The sequence below is a fragment of the Sinocyclocheilus rhinocerous genome, unplaced genomic scaffold (assembly GCF_001515625.1).
Source record: "Sinocyclocheilus rhinocerous isolate Xijiao unplaced genomic scaffold, SAMN03320098_v1.1 scaffold432, whole genome shotgun sequence".
NCBI classification, from domain to species: Eukaryota; Metazoa; Chordata; class Actinopteri; order Cypriniformes; family Cyprinidae; genus Sinocyclocheilus; species Sinocyclocheilus rhinocerous.
In genome coordinates, this window is record NW_015627225.1 from 413,253 (window position 1) to 439,200 (window position 25,948).

The 25,948-nt window shown below is 37.1% G+C and overlaps 1 protein-coding gene across 1 annotated transcript in view; it reads left to right on the forward strand.

Moving 5' to 3' along the window:
* The window catches only part of LOC107721130 (disks large-associated protein 2-like), a 150,826-nt gene that overhangs the window by 85,752 nt on the left and 39,126 nt on the right, over positions 1–25,948 (forward strand). Inside the window, exon 3 of the mRNA XM_016529000.1 lies at positions 13,452–14,593. Within this exon, the coding sequence (XP_016384486.1) occupies positions 13,452–14,593 (1,142 nt within the window). The remainder of the gene's footprint in view (positions 1–13,451; positions 14,594–25,948) is intronic.

Below are 25,948 nucleotides of genomic sequence, written 5' to 3' on the forward strand. Positions count from 1 at the left end.
CCCTTCGGAACACAAATTAAGATATTTTTGATTAAATCTGAGAGCTTTCTGACCCTCCATAGACCTCAACAGAACTACCATGTACAAGGGCCAGAAAAGTAGTAAGGTCATCATTAAAATAGTCCATATAGACATATAGTGGTTCAACCATAATTTTATAAAGCTACGAGAATACTTTTTGAGCGCAACTGACTTTATTCAACAGTTCTTCTCTTCAGTGTTAGTCTTCGACGTGTGTTCATGAGAGTACCATGACGAATTTTAATTTTTGCGTGAAATATCCCTTTAAGTCATTTGAAAATGGTTTAAAATTATGTACTCTCACATGAGATTAAGGCTCCAGTCATATCAGTAATGTATTTTAGATGGAGCGGGTCGCCTCGTTGAGGCTGTTATGTTGAAATCACATGACCAGTTGAATTCTATTCATTCTCTCTGTAAACTCCCTGTTATTGATTACTTTTGTTCATGGAATAAATTTGTCATTGCCGACTGCAAGTACCATATTCTTTAGTGTTTCGACATGTGAGTCAGTCTTGTTTACCAAGGAGAGAAAGGGAGGCGGAAGAATGATTCCAGTTAATTAATGTGTAAAATGACTGATGGCCATACGCAGTTTAAATGACATAAGGACGTTACTGAAACCCCATAATCAGTTTATTTTTGATGACTGTTATGTTTTTCTGTAGCTCAACAAAACCCAGTTGACAAAATAGGGGGAAAATACCAGATCAGCTTTGCTGTTACACTTGAATAGTGCTTTCGGAGTCTCCTGCACATTGTAACAAGAAAGACTCTTTATGTTTGAAATGGCATAGACATGGCTGGCAATGGGTACGGTGCTGTTGTCCGTCTAAACTGATTTTTAATGGTGAACAGGAACCCTGTGCTTTTCTGGAGCCTAACGGGGATCACACAGGATCCCTTTAGATATTCAGATACAGAGAGCCAATTACTCTAATAAGTCCTGGCTGCAGGACACACTCACAGTTCAGCTCATACAGGGACTCCATCAACAGTTCTGCAACAATGATTTCAGCTCCACAGGCAACTTTAGTGGCATGCTCAGAATTCAGAACTCTTAATAACTTTTGCCTGTCTTATTTTAGTGATTGAATACTGTGGGTTTTCATAGTGCAGAATACATATACATATAGACACAAAACCTGTATCACTGTTAAATATTAAGCAGCACAACTGTTTTCAACATTGATAATAATGTTTCAGCATGTTAGAATGCTTTCTGAAGGATCTGAAGGCTGGAGTAAAATTCAGCTTTGCCATCACAGTAATAAATTAGATTTTAAAGTATATTAAAATAGAAGATTGTTATTTTTAAATGTAATAATATTTTAGAATATTGCTTTTTTATTGTATTTTTGAACAAATAAAACAAGTATTACATTATTGGTATTATAAGGTACTGTAACTTGTTGTACCTTATTGGCATCTTATTATGACAGATTGTTGAGTTATTGCTTATACTGGTACTTTAAATGTAGGAGTTTTTGGAAATAGTCAGGACATGTGGAAACTGTTGGAGAGGTTTATTTGAGCGATGGTGTCCAACAGTCTGCACTCACCCACACAGACAGACTTTTATGCTCGTGCTTCACTTCACCTTGTCTTGGAATAAACTTTGTTTCTTTCAGTTTCTCCTGAGAGACGTTTAGGATATGCTTCTCAACAATTGGGTGCCCACGGAACCAGTTTAAACCAGTCATTTCTAAAGATGTAGTTATTTCAAACTGTACCAGAGACAAGGGAAAGAGAAATGTGGTAGGTGCCTATAGCATATACAAGAGGTTGTTAAAAACACACATACATTGCTATGGCTTTGTAGTTAAAGATTTAGGTACATAAATCAAAGGTTGCCGGTTCAGACCCCATAAGAGCAGATTCATGAGATATTGTACCACCAAAGTGCCTCCAAGCAAGGCAGTTAACCCTGGGTTGCTCTAGGGAGATCTGCCCTGTATTACAAATGGACTAAGTCACTTGGATAAAATGAAAAATACTTCTCATTGCTCATAAAGGTCACTGCTCTTTACCCTGATCTCGCACTTGCTTCTCTCCATCTTTCATAGCCCGATAGTCTCTTCCCTAGTTTCCCACTCATGGTTTGAGAGCTAGAGCCTCAATAATTGGAGGTAAACTTAAAATGTTTCTCATTAACAAACATGTAACTAGATATTTAACAATAATAGTGTTACATCTCTATTAGTATCTGCATCTGCATTTCATCTTTTTTCCCCCTTGCTTTAGTTTAATCTGCAATTCTCCATTGATCAGCACTAAAAGCTTTTTTAAACCTTCTTGGTAATATCACCAAATTTTAAATGTGAATCCACTAATATTCCAAAAATACTCATAAGGCTTTGAAAACTCAGAGACCTTTTGAAGTTTATACAGTTTATAAACCTTTCTTTCTCATTATATGCAAGTTTCTCCAGTTATCTAAATGCTCAGACTTGCATTTTTAAACATTAGTAAACTCTCTCTTGGGAGAGAACAATGCGGTATCTTTGAATGGTTTGTACTTTCCTGCTTACATATTTGTCTTTTTTTTTTACTATTTGTTGGTCCTTTTAGACAATGAAAGTGGTAAAATGAATCCGTATTTTATCATTCATGTTTCAAGACATTTCACAGGCCTCTGAAATGAACTTAAATGCTTTTAAATTTAGCGCTTGTGAGTTTATCAGTGTGTGTATGTGTGTTCCTCCTTAGTCTGACCTCTGCATTTTGCTTTCAGCGTTTTGCTGTCAGCCAGGTGATTATCAAAGACTAAGTGTGCTGAGCACAGAAAATGTCCAACGGTAACAACAGACCAGGGCCTTCAGTGTGTGTGTGTGTGTGTGTGTGTGTGTGTGTTTATACATGTAAGGCTTTATTGTGTGTGTGTGTGTGTCTGTGTGTATTGTCTGATCCAAAGGCCCTTAGAGTGTTTGACCCCTGCGGGCCCTGAACCGCAGACCACAGGCCGACTATGAGAGATAAAGTCATCAGCAGGAACACACACAGTCAATAAATAAAGCCATAAATTGTACAGTCTTTTTTCTACAGCCAATACAATCATATGCTTTTGATAAAGGAAGATGAAGCCATGCATCATTGTCTGTATGGCCTCAAATGCTATAGTCTGATTTGTTAGAAACCATTTACTTCTCTTCTTATGGCGTCGGCATCCATCTGATTTCTGTCTGCGCTATCAGGGCTTCACAGATTCAGGGCTTTCCGTTCATGAGGATCTATGTTTGATAAGAGAGCTGCCCTGAGCAGGTGAGGAGCTGAGGGTCTGTCTCACACTGCTGTCTCTCATTCTGCTTTCCTGTCGCTCTGGGTTCCATGACTTCACACAAACCAGTATCAATTTAAGTTTTAACATCCAGTGCTCAGATTCACCCAGCATAAAATATGACAGGACAAATATAATTAAGTATTAAGCTGTGTTAAATTGACCGTGGAGGGAGTCATGATTAATATATTTGCTGGTAATTCAAGTACACCCCCAGTAATCAGTAATAAATGTTTCTGTGGGGCTTTATCCTTAGATCCATTCCTGTATCTCAGCAGTTTTGATAAATGAGCAGCTATTTAGTAATCAGATCTTTCCAATCTATGTATTTTAAAAATATAACTTTAAAAGTTAAATTCATATTTTTTTCATAGCTTTTAAATACTGTATGTGTGAAATTGATTTCAAGTCATTAATTATAATGAAGAAAATTACATTTTACACAAAACTGTATCCTGAAGGACTTTTGAAAGTGAGTATGTAGAAAACTTGAGGCCTGAAAGATTTTTAAAATGTTTTTACTCATCAAGTCCACATTTATTTGATCAAAAAATATTGTAAAAACTGTAATAATGGGAAATATTATATTTTAAAACAACTGTTTTCTATATGTGAAAATGTATGGCAAAGCTAATTTTTCAGCAGCCATTACTCCAGTTTCAGTGTCACATGATCCTTCCAAAATCATTCTAATATGCTGATTTGGTGTTTAAGAAATATGTATTATTATTAATGCTGAAAACATTTATGTTGCTTAATATTTTTGGAAACCATGACACATTTTTTCAGGTTTCTTTGATGGATAGAAAGTTCAAAAGAACAGCATTTATTTGAAATAAAACCCTAAAATTATACTTCTTTACTCTCACTTCTGATTAATTTAATGCATCCTTGCTGAATAAATCTATTATTTTTTTCTTCCAAAAATCGTATTGAACCCAAATTTTTGAACAGTAAGATAGATAGACAGATACTGTCTGCACACCCAACTTAAAGTCAAAATTTTATTAAAGGCCAGTAACGACTTTAAATGGCGAACATAATTAGACAGGAAGTGAGGTCATGGGGTTCCCAGTTGGCCTTGGTGTTAAAAATGCAAATGATTGTGAAAATGACATCAGAGAGACTTTAATCAGCCTGGTAGAGGCCAGCAGATGTTTTGTAATTACTAAAGTCAGCAAATGACATCTAAATTCACCCTGAGTCAGATAGGCACACTGTCAGAAAAGATTCAGATGTGAGATGCTGCCTCATTATAGTGACTCTCAGTGACTCTGAGAGGATGTTCGCTGAGTCTCATCAGACTTTTCCTTTCATCTGGCCTTCATTCGAACTGATAACTAATGACAGATGCACTGGATAAATGTATGTCTGTATTGAGTATCATGTGTGGGGGCGTCTAGAGTCGTGGTCATTCAAGCATGTCAATTGTCAACTGAACCACACTGAATTTATAATACAGGGTCTTCACCTTTTATCAAGCTTTTCAAGGACCCTTGATGGCTAGAGGGACCCTGTTGCATATTGTGAGTAATTGAGTGTTGCACTTTAAGCCTGGTCTATAATAACATGCATAATAGTACCTTATTAATGTATTTACAGATTTTGTTTTGATGCTTGCATTGCAAAGCCATTAAAATACTCATTAGTGATATAGAGAGTCACATTTTTGTTTTGCTTAATACATTTTTATGTTTTTTTAGTTTTAATAGTTCACCCCAAAATTAAAATTTGCTTAAAATGTACTCATCCTCAGGCCATTCACGATATAGATGAGTATGTTTCTTCATCAGAACAGATTTATAGAAATTTAGCATTACATCACTTGCTCACCAATGGATCCTCTGCAGTGAATGGGTGCCGTCAGAATGAGAGTCAAAACAACTGATAAAAACATCACAATACTCCACAATTAATCCACATGACTCCAATCCATCAGTTAACCACCTGTGAAGTGAAAAGCTGTGTGTTTGCTTTTACATTTACTTAAAGGGGTCATATGATGCTGCTAAAAAGAACATTATTTTGTGTATTTGGTGTAATGAAATGTGTTTATGCGGTTTAAAGTTCAAAAAACACATTATTTTACACATACTGTACATTATTGTTTCTCCTCTATGCCCCGCCTTTGAAAAATTGAAATTGCATCATATGACCCCTTTAATATTGTATTTTTGTATTTTTAGGGGTTGTGAAAACTGTTAAAGACTTTCCTTCTCTTGTAAAAAGTTGTAGAAAAGTTGTCACTGAAACTGATTAGAAGTGGATTCTGCTCTCATCTTCAGCCCCCTTGAAAATAAAGCTAAACTGCTTCTGTATAGCAAGCAGTACAATGTTATGACAGCTTCCTCTGCAGGAAGCACAACATACCAGATAAAACCAGTACATTCACTTCAGAGAGTGTGTGCAACTCTGAGGTTTAATAAATGTGTATGTGTGTGTGTGTGTGTGTGTGTTTTAATAAATAATGAATTAAAGATTCATTTTAAAAAGAAGCGTCATAAGGTTGCCCCAACGTGCTTGGTGAATCATCAGTTCTGTGTTATGGTGGTTGTTTTTACCCTTTGGGAGCCTTTATGAAAAGGTTGCTGGATCTAGAAATCTAAAATTACACAGATAAATTCAGTTCGGTATACTGACAGTCTTTGCACAGCTTAGACGGAGCAGAGTTTGTGCTCTGTGTTTGTTGTGTGCTGGAGAGTCTCTTTGCATTTGTGGGTTTGGTGTTCATTTGTTTTTATTATGATTTGTTTAGGGTGTAAATTCTCTTTGTTGTGATTGGTTTAGTGTCGTTCTGAGGTTAAGGTCAATTGTGTTGTCTTGATCTTTGTGTCAGTAAACAGGCAGTAAAACAGACAAGACACTTAATCTAACAAGATTTCACATTACCTCCAGGTACAAATATAAACTCTATTATAGTATGTTTGTGTGTGTGTTTACTTTTTCCTGTTTGCTGATGTGCACCCTTGTTTGTTAGTATGCGTGTTGTTTGCTTGTGTGTACCTTTGTTTGTGCGTCTGTATTTGTTTAAGTATGCACATGAATCCAGCAGGCACACAAACAGAGATGATGCTGGCGTGATGATCCTTTGACCTTTGACCTCTTTTCTCAGCACAACTGCAGCAGCAATAAATGTGGCTGCATCCGAAACCACATACTTGCGTACTATATTGTAGGTGAAAAACAGTATGTGACAAAAGAAGTATGTTCGAATTCACAGTACTTGTAAAAGAATAGGCGAAATGTACCCAAATGACCTTCTACTTCCGGCATGATTCTGAAGTGTGCCTACGATGGAAACTTTAGCACTTCCATGAGGCCACAGGAGAGGATCCTGCCAGTGACGCGATGCAACTGATGCTGATTTGTCATATGACGATGGCAACATGGCAAATGCAATACGTCCAGATTACATTCATACTACACACATTCATACTGTATAGAACATACTCTTTTTGTGGTTGTGAAGTAATTACTTACTTATTTCGGAATCAGCTTTTGTGTTTACAGTAGATTAAGTTCTCAAAGTTGGGCCTATTAACATGGTGTAGATCGCCCATGCTGGTAGTTGCTGGAACTACAGCATCCATTCAGTAGCCGTGTATTTTGATGGCATAAAACGGTTTGCAAGCAATATATACAGTAACATATTTCATTGTAGCATACTAGATGTTTTGTACATATTTGATCATTTTAATTTGGCAGATCTTCTGATTGAGACCAGGGCTGTTCATCTATTAATCTCTTTTTGATCTTTATTAATTTGGTTATAAATGTTAGAAAATATTAATTATTTCTTCAACATTTCTGAGGAAAAATATTAATTATATGTAAGCTTACACTTATTCTAAGTTAGATCCACTATTGTATGCTGTTGCCGTATGGCAACATATCATAAAGTACCTTAAAATAATATTTTTTTCCAAAATTTTTTTTACAGCACTTCAAGTTAAGCCATTCTTAGAAAAGAAAAAGATTCAAATATTTTTTTCTATAGGTATATCATAATGCGTGCGGTAGAGGGTTAAACGTTGAAATACGTCTAAATTGTACTTTTTAGCATTAATAAAAACGTACAAAAGTGTACGTTTTGTGCTTGTAAATGTTACGTATAGGCGGGGCATAGAGGAGAAACAATAATGTACAGTATGTGGAAAATAATGTGGTTTTTTTACTTTAAACCGCATAAACACATTTCATTACACCAAATACACAAAATAATGTTCTTTTTAGCAGCATCATATGACCCCTTTAAAGAGCAAAAGCATATAAAGCACCAGACTACATAACTACAGTACAAGATCATAACAGACAGTTGTTGTCCACTGGTGTGGAAGATAATATAGTTGTCACTGTAGTTAAAATTATTGGTGTGAACGGCCTTAAATGTTCTTCATCCCAGTCTAAAGTGTGTTGCAGCCATGATGTCAAAACCAGAAAGACTAATTCACCAAGGGTTTTTCAGTTTATGAGTAAAACAGGGTCTGTGGTGAATATAAATTGGCAATACTTGAACATTTTGTACGGCTGCAGAACTCTGTACTGTAAATGAATTATGTTCAATACAGTTATTTGAATTGGTGGTTGTGAAAAAGAACTTGAATGTTAAGGAGCTGTCCGTGGTCCTTAAAAGGTCTAACACAATATAAGTAGCTTTTACAGAGCTTTAATTTTTATTTTCAGCAACATACATAGTTTTCTTACATGATTTGGATATGTTTACAAGTGAATTTTCATGTCAGTTACTATTGGGAATTAGACCATGACCCAACTGTGGTATCTTGACTTGATTGTTTAATATTAGGATACAGTACAGACGCAGCTGAGATAGGGAGTCTGCACGTTTTTGACTTTTTGGGTTGAAACTAAAATGCAATATGGTACAATAGGTGCCGTTCATTAAGCTGTAAAACATCACTCTTTTGAGTTCTGACTTCACTACCGTCGTGTCTTTAATACTTCATGAATTGACAGCATTTCTGCAAAGATCTGAAACTGTTTCTGTCACATGACACAGCTGAGGACACATTAAGTACCAGTTACTGTGGCAACTGCAAATTTTATTTGAACCGTTTTATTTTTTATTTTTTTAAAGACTTGCTGTGAGTCTGTCTTTGAATATTACATAAACGGGTTACTCCTGAAGGATTTCCTATAGCAAGCTGTTCTGAGTTCTTTCTGCATAGTTCTGTGTTCAGACACTTTCAGGCCAGCTTCATTGTATGGACCAACCAGCTGCAGGTTTAGCGTTATGATTTATGAAACACATTTCACCTCTCAGATTCTGCTGCAGCAATATTAAAAAAATGCAATACTACCCTGCATTTTACAAAGACACATGTTTTTACATTTTTATTCAGCAACTGATATAACAGCAATTAAAAGTATGTATGTTATGCTGATTAATTAAATTAATCTCATAAGCAACAGTCTTCTGAGAAATCCAGAAATCACCAACTTTAATTGAAAATTAATGACATCTAGTTGCTTTGTCACTGCAAATCGCTGTCAGTTGGAGCACGCCTTATAAGTAAGCATTAGTATAAGAAAGGTCTATTGATATACTCTTCTATCATCTTTCCATTCAACCTGTCTTTATGCCAAATATTTGTCTTTAGACTTCTGGGATAAGCATGTTTTACCACGCTGAGAAGAACCAGGCACAGATAATAGCCCTCGTCACCGCAATGCTAATTCACTCCTTTACGATAAGCATTTAACAGGAACTCACTAGGCTTATCAGACTCCAGGAATCTCTCTCTCTCATGGGTAGGAGAGAACGATGTCCTTGCTCTGTAAAAGTGAGTTCATAAAATAAAGAGAGATTGTTTGAGAGAAAAGAAAAGGACTGCTGTGGCAATCACTTTTGAGGGGGGAGATTAATTGGAGGATTAATTGTCAAGCTGGAACAAAGTAGAACATTGTGGGAACATTCTGCATAATGAAGCATGTTGAAGTAACAAAAGAGCCATATCTCCTGCTTTCGTATGTTTTTTACACACAATTATTCTGCCTCCTAAGATATCTCGTTTTAGGCTAATTCTAAAGCAGCATCGCATGCAATCCCAGAATGCATTGCTATGAGGTCCAAGATGTATACAATAAGTTATGTATGCCAGTACACATATTGTGAAGTTTTTCCTTAAAAATATAAATTATATTTGAATTTCAGCATTAATTTCAGAATATTATGTTCTGAATATTATATATACTGTGTGTGTGTGTGTGTGTGTATATATGCACAAAAAAGTTTAAATACAGAAATTTCATATCATTTATACATCTTATATATTATATAATACAATTTTAGATTAGGATAGATGGATGGATGGATGGATGGAAATTACATAATATGAAATATCTCTACAGGAAAGGTGTAGTAAAAAATACTATTTTACACATTTTGTGTGTGTGTTTGTGTCATATACTTTTATGCTCATTATTACTGATGCTGACATCTAAGGCGAGACTTAAGAGACTTATTACCCTTATGAGGATCCGTGATGGTTAGGATGCTGCCTATGTAGTCTGTAGGCTGCTCACTAGTTTGTCAGAGCTGATGTCATTGTGCAGTTTAGCAGTTCCGTCAGGTCTCACTGCCAACTTTCTCTGGTGGCAATGTGGCGGATGGATCATTTGTCCTCACTAGCACTGCTGTAGTGACAGAGTCAGCAAAATAAAGCTTCTGCCTGCTGCCCCCTGCAGAGAGACAAGGAAAGAGGGAGAGATGTGAAGGCGCCTGTAGCTGATTGCACTCATGCTGTTAGTATGCAGGATCAGTGGCGGTTCTACATTGAATTACACCCTGGGCGAGACCCCCTTCGAGCGAAAATTATATTTCTCAATTGCACAAATCCTTCATTAGAACATTTGAAAAACACAGCCGCCCCGGGCGCCTGCCCGGTTCACCCGTGCCAAAAACCGCTACGGTGCAGGATGCTGCAGTGAGCCGTATTTATTCAGCAGGGATGGTCCAGGGTATGAATACTGAAATCATGAGATGAGGTGACAGGAAGTGCTTCGGGCTGTAGAGCATCGGTGAGCAGTGCCATAACACTCACACAAATCTCTAGAGCCTCAGATGACCTCCTCTGAACACGTACTGAGACCAAAGGCCCTCTCCATCCACCACAGGAAGGAGACCATTGGAATACAGACCTTATTTTCAAACAAATGAACAGTTAACCCCGATAAATATTGTTTTTAAATATGCAACAGCCAATTACACTGAAATTGTCTGGGTTTTATTTGTAGGGTTTGGAATCGAGAACTAGTTTTCATTGACCAGCAAATATGCCAAGCCACCAGTGTAGTCAGATCCATATACAAATGACTCTTATGAGCTGGTTCTTTTGTAATGAATCAAAATGACTGAATAAGTCAGAGTGATTACTGAATAAACTACTTTTGGTCATATATGACTTTACATAAACCATGTTACTTACTGTTAAGTTGTTATTACATTAAACATTTCTTTTTGTAATTTTCTTCTTGCCTAATATGTTTGAAATTCAGGCAAGATATAATGGCATCAAATACATTGGCATATGTTGTCAGCAGCTGGATTGATATAGTGCAAGTTTCTCTGCTCTCTGCAGTGAATTATGGAGGGTCTGCTTCTCTCAAGGTGATATTCTTGTGGCTGATTTAGTCCACTGGGTTTAGAAAAGCACTGTTGACTAGGTTTAGAAACACTCAGTTGTCTCTTTTAAAAGCAAAGTGTAAAAGATAAAGCTTTTAATTTCAGTCTGCAATCTGTGCTGCTCCTCTGTTGTTGTCTCCAGATATTTCGCTGCAGTTGTGTTGGATTTGGATGAAGAGAAATAACCAACAACAGGCTTCTGTAAGACTATTACATCTCCAATGAGACCAGAACCATTCTGGCCCTGTCAGTTTCACCCGTCCCCTCAGATTCAGAAATGTAACATTGTGGTTTATTGCAGAGCCTTCTGGGGGTTAAGGATACAATCGCATCTCTTCGATTTTCTGATGAACAACCCTGATTTCTTGAAGGATTCTTGCTTTTAACCTTTGAAAGAACGTAATCAAGTGCTTGAATTGGCCGCTGTTTACAGACGTAATCCAAATTGGACCGTTTGTTCTGGATGTGCTTTAATGTGATTCTCTGTGTTGTTCAGTCTCTCACAAAGTTTAATTTTCATGAAGTGCCTCTTTGTGATTCACTATCACTCTAGAATATTCTTTCGCACACTCAGAATAAACAAACTTGACATTCTCCTTCAGGTCCTCTTCAATCAAGATGGACTTGGGCATCATTATGGTGTGTGCTGACCTGAGCTAAAGATCTCCTTATGGGTCAGTACTCTGTTTGTGCTCTAATTAAACACAAGGGAGGGTTTTGTCACTTGTGCTCACCAAGGCGCATTTAGTTGATCAAAAATACAGTAAAACAGTAATACTGTGAAACATTATTACAATTTAAAATCAATATAAAAATAAATGTAAATGTACTATATTTCAAATTGTTATTTATTCTTGTGATGGCAAAGCTGAATTTTCAGCAGCCAGTGTCACATGATCCTTCAGAAATCATTCTAATGTGCTGATTTGGTGCTTAAGAATAATTTCTTATTATCAATGTTGATTGAAAGAAAAAAAATTACTTACTGACTCCAAACCTTTGACCGCAGACGCAAGTGTACACTCAGTAATTTGGCAGCTGTCTTATATACTGACAGCTTGCAGCTACATACCAAAGTTTACAGCTACTGATGCCATTGTAGAAATTCTCTGTTTATAATCATCTCAAATATGATTTATTTATTTGGTATGTGAAAATGTCTCATAACAGAGTAGTTATTGGCCATAACACAAGCCACACGATGCAACACACTAGGGCTGTGAAACAATTAATCGTGATTAATTGCATCCATATATATATATATATATATATATATATACACATATAGTTTTTTTTAATTTGTACATGTATGTGTGTGTATTTATATATATATACATAATAAATATACAAATATACACACACACATATATTATGTAAACACAAACTTTTATTTTGAATGTGATTAATCACGATTAATCGTTTGATAGCCCTATAACACACACACACACAAAAGACATAAAATAATCTTTAGTCCGACTATGTTAGAACTATGCTTTGCATTATGGTTTGACCATGTACTCGTGCCATGTTTGACTTATTTAGTATGTAGTATTATTTTTTAACAACTTTAATGTCATCATAGATGAAATAGGAGTTTAAATACGCTACAAATGCATACTTTCTCAAAATACGAATATTTGTCAAATTATGTGCTTTCACTTGGATGTGAAAGACAACTTTAAAATTGTTAATAATACCTTAGATTTAACAAGCCCTCACTTTTGACACTGAAAAACTCATTAAAACTAACATGTTCTGTGTATTTTTTTTCTCTCCAGCAATTGAAAAATGACCTTTATTTTAATATGCATTACCCTGTACTTTCACCACATGAAAATTCCCATTAATCACCTGTGTGAAATGACATGATCCAGCAGCATGAAATAGTTATGTCAGAAAGGGCAAACGTCTGGATGTGAAAAACAGCATCTCTGAGCCCTAGCTCTGATGAAGTTAGCGGCAGGCTGCCCATATGTGGCTGTGATGAAAGATCACAGTGAATGTGGTTTTAATCTCTGAGCAATGTCTCTCAAGGACAACCGCTGAAGCACCTTGAAGTGCTCCCTCTCTCTCCGGAGCCGGCTTTGACGGATGGCCCAGCAGTTCCGAAATGATAGGCTATTATTTTACTTTGCATTGGATAAATGGCAAGGCTTGCAACTCTGTCCTCGTAAGGCCTGGCAGGACCTTTGACTTTGGGATGTGCTTTTGTCCGGACAACATGATTTAATTCCATTCATGAATTGAAGTGTTGTGTTTTCTATGAGGCTGCCGCATGATCACTTGAATTCATGAAAACACCAGCGATTTTGTAATCAGCTCATTTGAATCCTACAAGACTGTTTTGCAAACATCTCTATTAGCAATTCCTACATGCCCATGGGGAAAGTATACCAAAATATAGTTTGCAGAAATATTGAACGAGGTCTAAACTGATGCTGAATGCCAAAGTAAAATCAATCAAACTCACTAATCCTCTCTGTTCTCTTTTCCTCTCTTTGTCTTTCATAGATCAGCTAGATTCATGGTCTCCACCGCCGTACTTCGATGAAGACAGTTACCCCTCCCCTCCCAGGAATATGAAAGGTTTATCAAGCGGTCGTCCTCAGCTCACCTTCACATCAGGACACACCTGTGGGCTGCCAGACTGCGATCAGTCCCTCGACCCCTTGCAGCATGTCGGCCCCGATTCCCGCTCTCCCTATCTGCTCAGTCCGACCGAGAGCTGCCCTCTGGATCCACACCGCTGCTCACCCCGCAGCTCCATTCACTCAGAGTGCATGGTGATGCCCGTTTCTATGGCATCTGACCACGTTTCCAGCAGCACCTTTCCCAGAATGCACTACAGTTCACACCACGACGGCTCGAGAGACGACGGCTCCACTTCTCACGGTGGCGGCGGCAGTGGAGGGGTCGGTGTTGGCGGTGGAGGTGGCGGGTCTGGGAAGATGAATCGTATTCCCGCAAACCTACTGGACCAGTTTGAGAAGCAGTTGCCGATTCATAGAGATGGTTTTCACACGCTGCAGTACCAGCGCATGTCCGCAACCACCACAAGCAGCGAGCAGCGCAACGAGAGTCCCGGGCGCATCCGCCACCTGGTGCACTCCGTCCAGAAGCTCTTCACCAAGTCCCACTCGCTGGAGGGGTCGTCCAAGATGAACGGCACCAAGGGAGACTCTCGCTCAGACAGCGGACACCACCACCACCACCATCACGGACACCACCATGGGAACCACAAACACAGCAAACGGAGTAAGAGCAAGGAACGCAAGTCAGACTCCAAGCAACGCTCAGGGATAGCAGGCTGGTGGAGTTCTGACGACAACCTGGACAGTGACAGCACCTACCGGACTCCCAGCATCATGAGCCGCCACCACGGAGATCATATCACTCACTGTTACCCGGACACAGGCCATGGGCACTTTGGCGACCTTTCACTCAAGACCTCCAAGAGCAACAACGACGTGAAATGTTCGGCATGTGAGAGCATCTCTATGGCCCCCGAGGGCAAATTTATGAAGCGCAGCTCGTGGTCGACACTGACTGTCAGCCAAGCTAAAGAAGCCTACCGCAAATCTTCCCTCAACCTGGAGAAACCAACCATGCCTCAAGATCTGAAGTCCTCCATGAGGCCTTGTCATTATTTGCAGGTGAGATATCGTTCATGAAGACGTGATTGCTGGTGATGCTGTGCTGTAAGATAGTGGTTCTCAACCACTGGGCCTCAGCAGACTTCCATAAGGATGTGAAGATGACTTAAAGGGGTCATATGATGCGATTTCAATTTTTCCTTTCTCTTTGGAGTGTTACAAGCTCTTGGTGCATAAAGAAGATCTGTAAAGTTGCAAACACTAAAGTCTCAAAACCAAAGAGATATTCTTTATAAAAGTTAAGAGTTAACCACGCCTACCTAAAACGGCTCGTTCTAACACGCCCCCAAAAAGACAAACCTTTAAAATAAACTAAAATGCAAGTTTTTTGCATTTGTGGTGCAACTGAAAATGTACGGAATATATACAGTATCCTAATTATACATTCATTTCTAGACCTGGAAGAGACATGTAAAGTAATAAAAATGGCTATGGCCTTAAAAATATTGCATTTTTATACTTTTTGAATATACATTTTTGTATTTATGCCGAAAATATTCATATGGTAGTAAATTCATATTGTTGTTTTGAAAATTCTTATCCTTAGTCCTTATCCAGAAGATCAGAATATTGTTGTGAACAATGTGGGGCCTTGTGGTCAAAAAAGTTGAGGACTACTGCTGTAAGAAGAGATTTTTCAATGTTTGTGTTCGTGAGAGGAGTAAATATGAAGTCATGCTATTCATTTTAAAAACAAACCTCTGTGTGGCTGCTTTCTGATCCACGAGTCAAAAGTAATAGTCCACTGAAAGGGTTGTTTAAAAAAGGCGGGAATATGTTGTTTACGCTGGTGGAGAATATAGCCTGATTGAAATATGTGTGTGTGTGTGTGTGTGTGTGTGTTGTTGTGAGGTGCTAATGTGCTAAATTGAGAGGCAGATTTATTGGTCCTGTCACTCCGACTAGACTAGTTTGTTCCTGTTGTTTATGTACGGAATTATTGCAAACAATGAGTCATATTGATTAGCATTGATCTTTCTGTGCTAACGCGTGATTTTCCAAATGCATCACATTTTGTCGGGATGCATTATTCATGGTGCTGTCAGACCACTGGAAATAGCTACTTGCTGTTTTCTAGTCCATTTTTACAATTAGGCCTCTTTATCCTATATATGGATGCTGAATTGTCACAGGTTAGCATTGTAGCAAAATGCAATCAGTTTCCAAAATTGCTGAAATGAATCACATATGTCACAAAGTACAGCTACTATGCAAATACTTCTTGAAATTGCTTGTCCTGATGGGGTCATTATTGTGTTTTAGTACATGACATCTTTTTAATAACACTAGGCCATCTTTAAAGAAGACAGTGATATTGCTTTAGTTAATTCATCCCGTTTTAGAATATGATTGATATGATGATAGAATATGATGTATGATAGAATATGAGGTTTCAGCCTTTCTTTATATTAAGATAATGCTGTATTCTTATACAGCACTGGTTCAATTTTTTAACTCGTGAACCTAATCAGTAGTTTACTAAATATTAATTAATTAATAACAATATGTTGCCAGATTGTTTAGTATTGTTCTTTAATATACAGCTAAGTTTGATTATCGGATTGCAATTGGATATGCAACCTTTAAAAATACTGTGAAAAGTAATTTATGTATGTATCCATGTGTTTATTATCAAAATAAACTCTTAATTTTATTGAATTATATTTTTCCTAAATATTTGTTTTTAAAAGATGCTGGTCCAGTTAGACAGTGCTGACTAGTGGTGGTCAACCTAGTGGACTAGCAATGCCTTTAGCTGTTGAAGCTGTTTGACCAACATAGCCTTACTGGCTAGTTAAGGAGCCAGGTGTAGAGAGCAACATCTCAAAATAGGCTAGCATCCAAAACACAACATATGCTGGTCTGTCAGAACTAGTTAGTATTGCAGATGTCAGTTAGATCAGCAGGTACAATGAAAAAACACCCTCAGTAAACATCTGCTGACACAGCAGCCTCCACCAGTCCTGGACTTATGCAATAGCACAGCAGAAGCAGCGAGGCTGATGGCCCCATTGAGATAATTAATGAATGGATGGATCCGAGTGTTTCCTCAGGGAAAGAAAGAATCCAGAGAGAAAGAGAACCTAAATCAATATTAAGTTTTACGTTTTAGAGGCTTGTGGAGACCTCATTCGGGTCCCACTCAATCAACTTAGACAATACTGAGCTATATCCTATGCATATTTTGTGTCAACAATGGCAATGATAGGAGATTAAAATGCCTGAGATTATCCTTAAGTGAATATGCTACAGTTAAGCTGATACTGTCATTGGTCAGTGAGGTTAATATTGTGTAAAAGGTACAGAAGTTGTCACTGGGGTAGTACCTTTTTAAAAGGTACAAACATGCACCATTTAGGTACTAATATGTACCTTTAAGCTATCAATATGCACCCTTTAGGGGTAAATAAGGTACAAAAGATGTACCTTTTGAAAAGGTACCACCCCAGTGGCAACATTGTTCCTTTTTGTACCTTTTTTTTTCCTGAGAGTGTCGGATGTGATTGGTTAGTGTGCAGAAATTGTGCCCAGCCTTCATCTGGACGTCTTAAAGTCCATATGCCTCCTCTAGATCTAATTTGTCTTTATAACAACATTGTGGTAAAGCTTGTTATAGGATTGTGTCTTTGCCCACTAAAATTTTACCTTTACAGGTCACACAAGATGCAAAAATCCTCTTTTAACTTACAAAACAAACACATTTTTCTTTCAACGAAAGTGCAAAACTACTTTCAGCATCCATTTTTTTGAAAAGGCCAATGGGTTTTTTGTCAGTAATCACTCCTAATTCTAATTTCAGCTCAAATGCATCTGTGACAAAAATGTGGACTTTCACTGAGAGATGAAAGCAACCACTTCCCATCTGTCTTTCTTAGCACAGCAATTAGCTTAAGTGTGTTTGTATTTCAAATATGTCCAAATGGATTAAACTTCAGCCTGCAGAAAAAGGACAGAAAACGTCCAGCAGTCAATGACTATGATGCATCTCTGGGTCATGCGTTTAATAGGTTCTCTCAACCCCAACAAAAATAGCCTGCGCCGTCTATCACGCTGGTGCTATTTTTGGCTGCTGTTATCGATGCAGCCCGCAGTGACGCAAACTCTCCGGGAGGGACGTGCGCCCCTTCACTCTGATGGTGCGGTGTCCTGAGCACCGCATGCTGAGCGATAGCAATAAAGCAGCTATTTTTAGTGTGTGTTCATCATGGCGGTCACCATCGTGAGTAGATTGAATCATTAGCTGAGATTGTGATTTGGATCAAAATCAATGCTGAATGGTTTATGAGATGACTTTTGGCAAGGGTTTCCTCCACATTTCAACACTTCTTACATAAATCATTGATCATGTTATGAGGAGGACAGTGGTCCACTTCATTGCGGGCAGAAGCCTCAGTGCTGTGATGGATAGCAGAAGAGTTCAAACTGGCCCCTAAAATGTTTGTGGTTTCAAGTGGATTTTGAATGCTGCTTCCTCTTATCCTATTTATGTTTGTATAAAATATCTTTGAAAATTAAGTTGCTTGATTTTTGTAGGTTGAAAAAGTTTTTCTGCAGATCATTTACTTTAAACTGGCAGATCTGCTCCACCTCTTTCAAGCTTAATTAGATGATTTGTCTCCTATGAGGTGTTTATATTAAGGCTATTCATTTCCTATGAGCTATCTGTCGGATTATGGATGCTGTATTAAAATGCATGTAAACGTAGCAACAGATTTCACTGTCTGATGTAACAATTTTAAATATTTCGGCATGACTTTATGGCGATATCAGTCACCACGGTAGATGTCCTACAGCTCAAGGCCAATCCTGATTAAAGTGTAATGGCCCATTCACACATACTGCAAAAAAGAAAATCATTTTCTTCTTCAGTATTTCTTCATCAGTTTTTTGTCATCTTGTGTTCTAGTAAAATGCAAATATCCTTAAAACTCGAATGTTTTCTTGTTTTAAGCTTTTCTTGTTTAAAACTCATGTATTTAGTTTGAAGGCTTAGTTGAATGCTTAAAAAAAGGAAAAACAGTAGGTTTAATAAAATATGGATATTTCAAGATGCACACAATTTTGGGGTTAGTAAGTTTTTTTTCTCTTTCTTTCTTTTTTTTTTTGCATAGCAAGGATGCATTAAATTGATCAAAAGTGTCAGTAAAGACTTTTTCAAATAAATGTTGTTCTTTTCATCAGAGATTCTATTCATGTATTCATCAGAGATTCCTGAAAAAATGTATGGTTTCCTTAACATTTTTAAGCAGCACAACTGTTTTCAACATTGATAATAATATGTTACCTGAACACTGAAGCCTGGAGTAGCCTAATGGCCGCTAAAAATTCTGCTTTGCCATCAGGCACCAGCTGGACGTACACCCGGTTGTAAGGCTATAGGCTGGACGTAAAATGCTCTTTAAGTCGTGTGTAGAATTTATAAACATTGCACCATCTTGGCGTACTGCTACATCTGAGACTAAATCTTACGCCTAGTCAGAGGTAGGTGTAAAGTGAAAAGTCATGATTTGCTCGGACATTATTAGTTTTTAGGATTCATGTCTGTTAGTTAATTATTATAGACATGTTAATTATAGTTAATTATAGACGTGAACTGTAATATTTATGGTCTTTTCGGGAATGATAAGCGATATCAATCGAAGCAAGGTGTAGACTAGGCTATAGACTACCACACTGCCGACAGTAATTGACCTAATAAAAACTATATTTCTGTACAGCATGTAATTATGCAGTAAAATATTACATATGATCTGGGATTATTAAAAGAAACTGTACCATTCGACATCTTGCTTGGAAGGACGGTATTATAATGCTTGGAAATATTTCACGTCTTTAATTTCAGTCATTATGTAGCGTGCCTGGCATCCAATAATCGCAGTAAGTTTTGTGCATTGTTACTTTTAATCAGAACTAAAGTATCAGCTTTCAAATTCTGTCAGTTTTATCACAAAATACGAACTATAAATGTGGTTTTTCAGCCACAGAAAGACGTCAGTAAAACAATGTCACGTAAAGTCACATTTACCTTAGGAAAGACATTCATACATAAACTCGATAGTCAGCTAGAAAAAATAACTCTAGAGAGAAACATTGCATTACATTCATTATATTTTACTTTACCTGCTGCCTTCATTTTTAATGTTAGTTTGAAGAAATATGTGCAGGGAGACTTCATAGCCTATAAAAAAACGCAGACTTGTTAGAAAATGTTTACTCAATAAAATCATGGCGCGGTGGCTTCACTTGTTATGATGTCTTGAGCAATTCAGTTTTATATAAGTAGTTGTAGCCATTGCAGCGTGAAGTCGTCTCAGCCATCACTGCGGGAGAATGTGTCAGCGTGGATGCGCATTATCTACGCTGGGCGTAGTTGCGCCTGATCGTAGTTTTAGTTGGTGGAACAGATGTAAATATTTATCGTAAAGCTGGACGTTGCAAAGCCCAGCGTAGGACTTACACCCAGCTTTTTTATGTCTAGCTGGTGCAACCGGCCCCAGAAGAATAAATTACATTTTCAAATTTACTGAAATAGTTACTTTAAATTGTTGTAATATTTCACAGTATTACTGTTTTTACTGTATTTTGATCAAATAAATGCAGCCTTAGTGAGAGACTCTGAAAACCTTTCTCTGAAAACCTGCTTATGCTATTGGAGCCTTAAGTACATTTATCTGATGATTAGATATTTTTACTGTACAAAAAAAGAAAGAAAGAAAAAACTGATTTTGCAGTGTGGAGGTCCCCAGGTTGATGTAATGTTGGTTAGCTGGTAAGTGTTTCCACTGCTGAATCCCTTAACATTGCTGTCAGGCTGTGTAACTGGCAATAGCGTTTAAAAATCTATTTACAAATTAGATGTATTGCTTGTAAAAATAAGATGTCATTCCTACTAAAAATTAGCATTCTGAATGATAATTTGTTTGTATATAAATTGCAGCAGTGCATAATACATCATAACATGAAGAAGATGAACGATCTTAAGTCCTAACTAACCTGGGACGACGACGATAGGTTTTATGCCGAACGTTGCATGAACAAACAGGACAACAGATCTTATTCCATTCGCTTGTAGACAAAGTGTTAACAGCAGAATGAACTGACAGCATTATCTATGGTCTTTAAAGGTAACCAACTAGTTTTTTTTATTGTTGACATTTTATTTGATTTTATTATCCGAATGTTTGTGAAAAGAAGAAAAACTTTTAGATATCAATCTGCTTATGCAATGGACATTGGTCATGCTCATCTTTGGTAGCTCCTTTGAAGGCATCTTGAGTAAAACAGCTGTATATTTAATGAAGCAAAAAAAACCTGAATATGTTTTTCATGCCTATTGTTTGATAATACTCATGCATGTGGGCATAGAGACATAATCATGTAAAGTAGTGAATTTGCTCATAACATAATGTCTCCTCTGTATTTCCTAAACTCAACTACAAGAGGAGACAGATGATGTGTACTCCAGTGTCTTCAGTCCCATCGGCAGTCGCCGCATCACATCCCATTTACATAAAGCTGAACTTTTCTCAACTTTATGTGAATGTCCTTAAGAGCAGCACTGAAAGTCAGGAATGCAGTATTCAAACATAATGACTTTGACATTTCAGTAGAGGTTTGCAAACATCGCTGGGTTTAGTCCACTGCACTGTGAACATCAGAAATATTCACTCCCTGAATGATAAAGGACCAGGACCTCTCCAGCTGAGCCCTGCTTTGTCTAACCGCAAACTTTCACACTCTTACACAGAGTTTACCCTTCTCATTATGATTCCACCTTGCTCTTTCTCTCTGTATTCTTCACCTGCATCTAAAGGCTACAATAAGAGAGGATTGCATTTTAATAGATTTTCTGATAGGTCAGTGAAGGTGAATCTAATAACCAATTAATACGACTGTTTACAAGCCAGCAGGAGCCAAACAGCAACTCCTTCCACACACTCTCTCTCTCACACACACACACACACACACATATATGGACACAAAGAGACCCTGTCTTGACAACAACTCAATAAACTGTGAGAGTCAGACAACTAAAGAGGTCAGACACAGCTGTGTGTGTGTGTGTGTGTGTGTGTGTGTGAAGATGGGTAAGGGAATGTTGGTGACAGCAGATGCTATTTGTTTCGTTGTTTGTCCCCTAAATGAGCTTGAACTTGTTTAGTCTTTCAGAGGAGATAATCACAGACACTTGTTCAAAAACAAACACGTAAATTAGCTTTAATATTGAATTTGTTTAACTAGCTTATTATACTGAATTAGAGTAAAAAAAGTCAATGCCATGCATCATTAACATTCAGTGCTTCTCTGAATTTGTTTTTTCATCACTGTAATATTTTGTGTTTTGTGATTTTAAACAATCTCTGAATGAGGAAACCTTTTATCATGCTTTGAGAATGAGTTTGGGGTCGATTTTAAAGATTTTAAATGTTTTAGAAAGTTTCTTATGTTCACTAAGATTGCATTTATTTGATTAAAACAGAAATATTCTGAAATAACTGTTTTCTCTTTAAAAAAAAAATTTTAAATGCATTTTTTTCCAGTGATGGCAAAGCTGTATTTTTTAGAAGCCATTAATCCAGTCTTCAGTGTCACATGGTTCTTCAGAATATGCTACTAATTTCAATAAACACTTCTTATCAGTTGCTTATTGATATATTGAGTTATATTGCTTAATATTTTTGTGGAAACTGTGATACATTTATTTCCCAGGAAGAAAGTAAAAAAAAAACAAAAAAAAAAGAATAAAAGTACTATCTATCTAATTATTTATTTATTTAAATCCTACTGACCCCAAACTTTTACAAAAAAGCACAAAAAAATCATTATGCAATATACAATAAAATTATAATGTGTAATATATTTTATAAATGTTATATATATATATATACATACCCCTTGCAGAAACAAAATGTTAATAATTTTAACAAAATAAGAGGGATCATGAAAATTGCATGTTATTGTTTATTTAATACTGTCCTGAATAAGCTATTTCACATAACAGACGTTTATTTATTCTCCACAAGACAAAATAACTGAATTTATAAAAATGACCCCGTTCAAAAGGTTACATACCCTTGAATCTTAATACTGTGTGTCGTTTCCTGGATGATCCACGACTGTCTTTCTTTTTTGTGATAGTTGTTCGTGTACATCAGGATAGTTGTTCCGGTACATCACCAGTGTAAGCTTCATGGTAAAAACTTCTACATCACTCTCGTCAACGTAGTGTAGCGAATCAGCTCAAAGGGGAAATATGAATAATTAATCATAACTAGTTATAATTAATTATAAATATTTAGATCCGCTGTAAGTATTTACTTGACCTCTCAGGGTCAACTGTCTGTCAATTCTAGGAACGTTAATTTCCTGGTTAAGGGAAATAACTTTCTTACTGTACAATTCTACACAGAGCCTGTAGCATAAATCTGCATGATTAAGGGACTCCAGTTATGAGCAAATAACAAGGTACCCATGATACTTAATGTATCAATTAATAAGACTGAGTTTGATATTTGCACGTCTTGTCTGTCTGAAAGAGAGGCTTGATGCAATCTGAAGGCTCAAGTTGATCTTTGCTGAAGTTGGTTGATGAAAAAGAACCAGTTTGAGTCAGAGAATCTTGGTGAATGGGAAAGTTAAGGCCGAAGCCTGGCACGAACTTAGCGGGCTGCAGAAGCGTTCTAGCTCATGTCTTCATCTTAGAATCTAATTGAACCGCAGACTGGAGGCGGGTCACTGATGTGAGGCCTTTAAGGCCTGACAAGATTCACGCCTCTCAGGATGAGCTTGTCCAATGAGAAAGGCTGAAATTCCAAGCGGGAGTTTGGAAATACTGGGGAGTTTTATGACCCTTTGTGTGAAAGCATGGTAATTTGCATATGGAACTTGAATCGAAATTACTAAAGATTCTCAGAACACTAATATATTGCCTATGTACCAACATATAATATACACTCTCGTTTAGATCATCAGAAGACGAATTCATAGATACTAAACATGGTAGGATTACATATAGGTAAGATGACAGGAACGAGTGGTTCCATCATAAGCCTGCATAAAACAGTATACAATATAAGAGACAATATACAAGGACAGTAACAACATACACAATGACCTGAAGGATATGTGTGTTCATTCAAAGAAAAGTTTTCCTATGAATTAATTAGAGAAGAATCCATTTTTACTGTGCATTGTGTCTTTTCCTATGAAAAATGTAGTGATTTTCTCTACCCACATTCCTTTGGGCAATAAAACCAGTGATATCAGCATTGGTTGCCATGGAATCAGAGGCCTATTCTGCCTTCCTGAGGTGTTAAGACGCATTTCGGGGGAAGGGTCCACAGGCCCTCATATGGCTTGTTAACTGAGGGGTGTTACAGAGTATTTGTTAAATATAACTAACAAAAACTATATTGTGTGTCTGATTGGTCCAGACGCTACAGTAGTCCATAGTTACAATAAAAATGTATCTTGATTTTATCTTTTGGTTATTTTGGGAAGAACAGTAAGGGGGCATTTTACCCCACTCTACCCTACATTAAGAGCTGGGGGGTGTAAACTTTTTGAATTGGATGATCAGAGTAAATTGTTCTTATTTTGTCTTCTGGGAAACATTTAAGTATTTATGAGGCTTCTTAAGAGCAGTACCAAATGAAAAAAATATGATATTTAAACAAAATAAGAAAAATGTACGCATCATACATCATTTACATCATCCTGTTCAAAAGTACATGCATTTTGTTGCCTTCTTGAGCATCAGAAAAATGTTTCCACCTTTTGTAATAGCTGTGTATGAGTCCCTCATTTGCCCGCAGTGTGAAAAGATGGATCTCAAAATCATACAGTCACTGTTTGAAAGGGTTCAAATATGCAGAAGATGCTGGAAAACCAAAGAATGTGCAGGAGCTGGAGGATTTTTCTGAAGAACAGCAGACAGTTGAACTGCTCAAGACCAATGAGGGACTCATGAACAACTATCACAACACAGAAAAACAGTCGTGGATCATCCAGAAAACAACACAGATTATTAAGATTCAAGGGTATGTAAACTTTTGAACTGGGTTTTTTATAAATTCAGTTATTAGTTTGTCTTGTGGAGTATATATAAACGTGTTATGTGAAATAGCTTATTCAGGACAGTATTAAATAAACAATTTTCATGATCCCACTTATTTTGTTAAAATTATTAACATTTTGCATATTCTGCAAGGGGTATGTAAATTTATGAGCACAACTATATATATATGAATTAATGAAGTTATCTGGCATGAGGTCAGCAATAGCTTCACATTCTATATTCTATAAAATAAAAGTAACATTTTAAATCGGGCAGCTAAAACAATACATTCTGATTGAATGAGCTACATTGTTTGTCACAAAATACCTGATATACATACACCTGTGGCCATGCATCATACCAGTGGAACACAGCCCGCTTTGTATTTTCGTGTGAATCCGTGTCTCTTTGTTACTCTCATGTGTAAAAATAATGTCTAGACTACTTTTGTACAAACTGTATAGCAAAATCTTCACCAGTTAATATGTTTCTACTATCACACAGTATACATCCATACTGGGGAAGGGGGACTCGAATCTCAGTGATTTATCAAGAGTTTTACACCACAGATTGTGTCTGTCCTCTGGCGTTTTTGGTTAATTAAATGTCTAAAAATATCAAACTCCTTCAACACTTAATTAACCTAAAGACTTCTATGGATTATGTGTGTGTGTGCATGTGTGCGTGTGTGTACAAGGGTGTCCGTGACATTTACTCATTTTCATTGACTCCTGGATCAGAATCATTCTTCTTGCAGAATGCTAAAGACCCATGAGGCTGCTGAAATGTGCCCCTTGTCACCTGGATGAGAGGCTGTCTGATAAACAAAAGGTTTTGGTAGAAGGACATAGAGTTAATCAAGCGGTTTATATTAAATGTCATGTGCTGTGGTTCAGTTGATTCAAATCCTTAATGAAATAGGTTGCATGGCCTTGTAACTGTGTACTTTGAAACACTGAAATTATTTTTTTAAATGTTAAAAGAATTTATCTTAAAGGGGTCATATGATGTGATTTCAAGTTTTCCTTTCTCTTTGGAGTGTTACAAGCTGTTCGTGAATAGATAAGATCCCTAAAGTTGCAAAGACTAAAGTCTCAAACCCAAAGAGATATTCTTTATAAAAGTTAAGACTCGTCCACGCCCTCCTAAAACGCCTCGTTTAAACACGCCCCCACATGTCTACATCACGATGTGGGAAGATTTGCATAACACCCCCCAAAAGTTCATGCAAAGAAAGAAGGCGTAACTTTGATTCTCGCTGTAGTATTGTTGCCGCCGCCGCCACGTCCTGGAGACGC